Here is a 5,555-nt window from a genome sequence, read left to right as displayed (position 1 = left end):
CATCCAGGGCACCCCAAACCCCTGCACCCACAGCACCCCGAAGCACCCAGATCCTGTTCCTTCCACCCAGGGCACCCCAAACCACCCACTGCACCCCCCCAGAGGACCCCAAACCACCCAAATCCAGTCCCTTGCACCCAGGGCACCCCAAAGCACTTCATCTCTTTGCTCCCCATCTCTGCAGGCCCCCATGGGCTCCCCGACACGGCCACGGGCGTCCTCCGAGCGTGAGCCCATCCTCGACCCTTCCCTGCACCAGCACCTGGACCGCAAGATCAAGTAAGTGGGGAGCAGGGGGGTGGAGGGGGGCTGTGGGGCAGGGGAGTGGCCGTGGGGCAATGGGCATGGCTGTTGGAGAGGGCTGAGGTCTTGGAGATGGGCTTGGAGATGGGCCATGGGGCAAGAACATGGCCATGGGGCAGGAATCGTGGGTAAGGGTGTAGGGTAAGGGTTGGAGATGGGCTGTGGGACACCCCAACCCCACTGCACCCAACCTCTGCAACTCATGGCTTCCCAAACCCCTGCACCCAGAGGACCCCAAACCACCCAAATCCAGTCCCTTGCACCCAGGGCACCCCAAAGCACTTCATCTCTTTGCTCCCCATCTCTGCAGGCCCCCATGGGCTCCCCGACACGGCCACGGGCGTCCTCTGAGCGTGAGCCCATCCTCGACCCTTCCCTGCACCAGCACCTGGACCGCAAGATCAAGTAAGTGGGGAGCAGGGGGGTGGAGGGGGGCTGTGGGGCAGGGGAGTGGCCGTGGGGCAATGGGCATGGCTGTTGGAGAGGGCTGAGGTCTTGGAGATGGGCTTGGAGATGGGCCATGGGGCAAGAACATGGCCATGGGGCAGGAATCGTGGGTAAGGGTGTAGGGTAAGGGTTGGAGATGGGCCATGGGGCAAGAACATGGTCATGGGGCAGGAAACATGGGTAAGGGTGTAGGGTAAGGGTTGGAGATGGGCTGTGGGACAGCTGGGAAAGCTGTGGGAGAAGGCTTGGAGATGGGCCATGGGGCAGTGGTGTGTCCATGGGGCAGGAATCGTGGGTAAGGGTGTAGGGTAAGCGTTGGAGATGGGCTGTGGGACAGTTGGGAAAGCTGTGGGAGAAGGCTTGGAGATGGGCCATGGGGCAGTGGTGTGTCCATGGGGCAGGAATCGTGGGTAAGGGTGTAGGGTAAGCATTGGAGATGAGCTATAGGGCGATGGCTTGGCCATGGGGCAGCTGGGAAATCTGTGGGAGAAGTCTTGGAGATGGGCCATGGAGCAACAAGCTGTGGGAGAAGGCTTGGAGATGGGCCATGGAGCAACAACGTGGCCATGGGGCAGGAATCATGGGTAAGGCTTGGAGGTGGGCCGTGGGGCAGTGGTGTGGCCATGGGGCACAGGTGTGGGAGGAGGTCTGGGGAGGAACCATGGGGCAGGGGCCTGGCCATGGGGCAAGGGCAGGAGCGGAACCATGCTCGGCCCCACAGCTTCGTGGCCGGCGTCATTCACCCGTGGCGAGTGAGCGCCTTTGAGCGGCTCCTGTGGCGGGCCTGCCGTGGCTACCTGGTGGCCAGCTTCGTGGAGATGCCTGAGCCCATGGAGGACCCAGCAACGGTGAGTGGGTCACTGGGCTGGGGGCCGGCAGGGAAGAGGGACCGGGATAGCTGGGGTTGATGGTGACATGGGCTGTGGTGGTGTCCCCAGGGCGAGACCATCACTTGGGTCATCTTCCTCATCTCCTACTGGGGCGAGCAGATCGGGCAGAAGATCCGCAAGATCTCAGACTGGTGAGCCAGTGGCCACACGCCACGTGTCTGACCACGGAGAGGTTTATTTAGCGAGCCCCACTCCGCATCCCACCCCATGGGGACGTGCTGGGCCACCCCGGGGAGCCCTGGCACCCCGCAATGTGGTGGCATCCGTCTGTCCCAGCTTCCACTGCCAGGTCTACCCCTACCCAGAGAGCGAGGCCAGTCGGGAGGAGACCATGAACGGGCTGCACAGCCAGATCCAGGACCTCAGCGTGGTGAGTTGGGGACTGTAGGGACACTGGGGGGCCACACTGGGACCCCCCATGTCCCTGACCCATGCTGGGCACCCATAGGTGCTGGAGGAGACGGAGCAGTACCTGGCGCAGGTGCTGGACAAGGTGGCGGTGGCCCTGCCCACCTGGAGGGTGCAGGTGCAGAAGATGAAGGCCATCTACCTCGTCCTCAACCAGTGCAGCTTTGATGTCACCCAGAAGTGCCTTATAGCCGAGGTCTGGTGCCCCGTGAGGGACCTCACCCAAGTGCAGGATGCCCTGCGCCAGGGATCGGTGGGTTGCTTGGTGTCCCCATGTCCTCGTGCCAGACTTTGCTTGGTGTTCCCATGGCCTTGTGCTGGGATTTGCTTGGTGTACCTGTGTCTTTGTGCTGGGATTTGCTTGGTGTACCTGTGTCTTTGTGCTGGGATTTGCTTGGTGCCACATGTCCTTATGCCAGGGGTTGCCTGGTGTCCCCATGTCTTCATGCCAGGGATTTCTTGGTGTCCCCATGTCTTCATGCCAGGGGTTGCTCCATGGTCCCCATGTCCTTGTGCTGGAATTTGCTTGGTGCCCCGATGTCCTCATGCCAGGGGTTGCTTGATGTCCGTCCCCCTGTCCTCGTGCCAGGCATTGATTGATGGTCCCCACGTCCTTGTGCTGGAAATTTGCTTGGTGCCCTGATGTCCTTGTGCCAGGGGTTGCTTGATGCTTGGGCCACACAACCCCATGTCCTTGTGCCAGGGATTGCCTGGTGGTCTCCATGTCCTCATGCCGGGGGTTGTGTGGTGCCTCCATGTTCTCATGCCAGGGATTTCTTGGTGCCCCCTTGTCCTGATGCCAGAGGTGGCTTGGTGTCCCCGTGTCCTCCTGCTGTGGTGGGATGGGTGCTGGGCAGGGGGGGTGCGGTGGGTCAGGTGCTGGGTGCTGTCCCCACAGTACAAGAGTGGCTCGAGCGTGGAGTGCTTCGTGCAGCGCATCCCCACCTCGGAGAGTCCCCCCACCCTCATCCGCACCAACAAGTTCACCGCCGGCTTCCAGAGCATCGTGGATGCCTACGGGGTGGCCAGCTACCAGGAGGTGAACCCCGGTAAGAACCGCCCTGACCCCTTCCCACAGCCCAGGGCTGGGGGAGGGAGGCCCAGTGTGACATGGTCCCTGTGTCCCCACAGCGCCCTACGCCATCATCACCTTCCCCTTCATCTTCGCCATCATGTTCGGGGACGTGGGGCACGGGCTGCTCATGTTCCTCTTCGCCCTCTGGATGGTGGTGTATGAGAACAGCCCCAGCCTGAGACAGGCCAGCAACGAGGTGAGGGGGACGTGGTGGGGGGCCAGGTTGGAGGTGTGGGACAGGTTTGGAGGTGTGGGACATGATTGAGGGCAAGGTGGACTTGCGGGCGTGGGGTGGGCTTGGAGATGTAGGATGGAATTGGTGGCACGGGATGGGGCTGGTGGTATGGGACAGGGACAGTATGGGGCAGGGTTGGTGGTGTGGGACATGGCTGAGGGCACAGGGTGGGCTTGGAGATGTGGGGTAGAGTTGGAGACATGGGATGAGGATGGTGGCACGAGATGGAGCTGGTGGTGCAGGATGGGGCTGGTGTGGGGCAGGGTTGGGGGCATGGGGTGGGCTTGGAGATGTGGGACGGGGCTGGTGGTATGGGATGGGGCTGGTGGTGTGGGACAGCTTGGGGCAGGGTTGGTGGTGTGGGACGTGGTTGGGGACGTGGGGTGGGCTTGGAGATGTGAGATGGAGTTGGAGACGTGGGATGGGGCTGGTGGTGTGGGACAGGGACAGTATGGGGCGGGGTTGGTGGTGTGGGAGGGGGACAGTGTGGGGCAGAGGAGGTGGTGTGGGACGTAGGAGCCATGTTTGCTTCCCCTTGCCCCCACCAGATCTGGCAGACGTTCTTCGAGGGGCGCTACCTCATCCTGCTCATGGGGGCCTTCTCCATCTACACCGGCTTCATCTACAACGAGTGCTTCAGCAAAGCCACCGTCATCTTCCCCTCTGCCTGGAGCGTGGCCACCATGGCCAACCACTCCTCCTGGAGGTGGGACCCCCAACCCCTCTGTGACCCCCTCCCCAGGTCCCTACCTGGGCTGACACCCCCTTGTTCTGCCCACAGCTCTGCCTACCTCGCCACCCACCCGACCCTCACCCTGGACCCCAACGTCACCGGCGTCTTCCGAGGGCCCTATCCTTTTGGGATTGACCCAGTGAGTGTCCCGTGGGGGAGAGGACGGGCTGGGACTCTCAGTGGGGTGGCCCAGGGTCTCACCCACCTCGTCCATGGCAGATCTGGAGCTTGGCCACCAACCACCTCAACTTCCTCAACTCCTTTAAGATGAAGATGTCGGTGGTGCTGGGCATCGTGCACATGGGCTTTGGTGTCTTCTTGGGGGTCTTCAACCACGTGTGAGTCCCCGTGGCTGCACCCATGGGCTCTGGCCACCCACGGTCAAGCCAAGGCGACCTGGGCTGGTGGGGTGGGCGAGGACAAGTGAGGTTGAGCGTGGCTGATGTCCCCTTCCCCAGGCACTTCCAGCAGCGGCACCGGTTGGTGCTGGAGTTCCTGCCTGAGATGGTTTTCCTCCTGGCGCTCTTCGGCTACCTCGTCTTCCTCATCTTCTACAAGTGGATCACCTTCAGCGCCGCCAACTCCCTGGTGGCCCCCAGCATCCTCATCCACTTCATCGACATGTTCCTCTTCACCTCCAACGACAGCAACCTCCCGCTCTACCGGGGGCAGGTAGCACCCCACCGAGATTGGGGACACCCAACTGGGGACCCTTCTCTTTGCCCAAGCGGGGAGCCCCGGGGGGAAGCTGGTGGGGTGGGGAGGGGTGTCATGAGTTGGGGCCGTTCTCAGCTGGAGGGGATGATGTCCCTGTGCCACAGGTGGCAGTGCAGACCGTGCTGGTGGTGCTGGCGCTGGCGTCAGTGCCCGTCCTGCTCCTGGGGACACCTCTCTACCTGTGCTGCCGGCAGCGTGCCACGAGGACGGGCCACCATGGGGTAAGGTTGAGGTGATGGTGGGGAGGGGGGTTCAGATCTCAGGTGGGGTGGAGGACACGGCCGGGTCTCACCACCGATGATGTCCCCACCCAGCAGATGACCACCGAGGAGCAGGAGCCGCTGCTGGAGGGGCAGGAGGCCGGCAACTCCGTCAACGCCACCAAGGAGGACGTGGAGAGCGGGGGGCACAGCCCTGACTCCGAGGTGAGGGGCGCTGGGGTGGTGGGGTTGAGGTGGCCGTGCCCCCCGCTGATGTCCTCTGTCCCCTCTGTCTCCGCAGCACCTGGACTTTGCCGAGATCTTCATGCACCAGGCCATCCACACCATCGAGTACTGCCTGGGTTGTGTCTCCAACACCGCCTCCTACCTCCGCCTCTGGGCCCTCAGCCTGGCCCATGCCCGTGAGTTGTCCCCCCACCCCCCAACTCCCCCAGCCCTGGGGACCGTGCAGAGCCTGACCCCTCTGTCATCCCCCCACCCCCCAAAAAAAAGAGCTCTCGGAGGTCCTGTGGACCATGGTGATGCG

General features: G+C 63.1%; 1 protein-coding gene across 1 annotated transcript in view; it reads left to right on the top strand.

Annotated features, from left to right (window-relative positions):
* Window positions 1–601: 601 nt before the first annotated feature.
* Window positions 602–5,555, top strand: part of TCIRG1 (T-cell, immune regulator 1, ATPase, H+ transporting, lysosomal V0 subunit A3) — a 10,081-nt gene continuing 5,127 nt past the window's right edge. The window contains exons 1-15 of the mRNA XM_014948776.1: window positions 602–708; window positions 1,472–1,598; window positions 1,689–1,771; window positions 1,917–2,010; window positions 2,089–2,301; window positions 2,947–3,097; window positions 3,180–3,319; window positions 3,907–4,064; window positions 4,140–4,230; window positions 4,311–4,429; window positions 4,550–4,763; window positions 4,913–5,029; window positions 5,123–5,233; window positions 5,310–5,430; window positions 5,522–5,547. Of these exons, the coding sequence (XP_014804262.1) occupies window positions 620–708; window positions 1,472–1,598; window positions 1,689–1,771; window positions 1,917–2,010; window positions 2,089–2,301; window positions 2,947–3,097; window positions 3,180–3,319; window positions 3,907–4,064; window positions 4,140–4,230; window positions 4,311–4,429; window positions 4,550–4,763; window positions 4,913–5,029; window positions 5,123–5,233; window positions 5,310–5,430; window positions 5,522–5,547 (1,854 nt within the window). The 5' untranslated portion in view covers window positions 602–619. The remainder of the gene's footprint in view (window positions 709–1,471; window positions 1,599–1,688; window positions 1,772–1,916; window positions 2,011–2,088; window positions 2,302–2,946; window positions 3,098–3,179; window positions 3,320–3,906; window positions 4,065–4,139; window positions 4,231–4,310; window positions 4,430–4,549; window positions 4,764–4,912; window positions 5,030–5,122; window positions 5,234–5,309; window positions 5,431–5,521; window positions 5,548–5,555) is intronic.

The sequence above is a fragment of the Calidris pugnax genome, unplaced genomic scaffold (genome assembly GCF_001431845.1).
Source record: "Calidris pugnax isolate Ruff unplaced genomic scaffold, ASM143184v1 scaffold107, whole genome shotgun sequence".
Lineage (NCBI taxonomy): Eukaryota > Metazoa > Chordata > Aves > Charadriiformes > Scolopacidae > Calidris > Calidris pugnax.
Note: the sequence above shows the minus strand (reverse complement) of the source record. Positions and strands in the feature narration are given on the sequence as shown.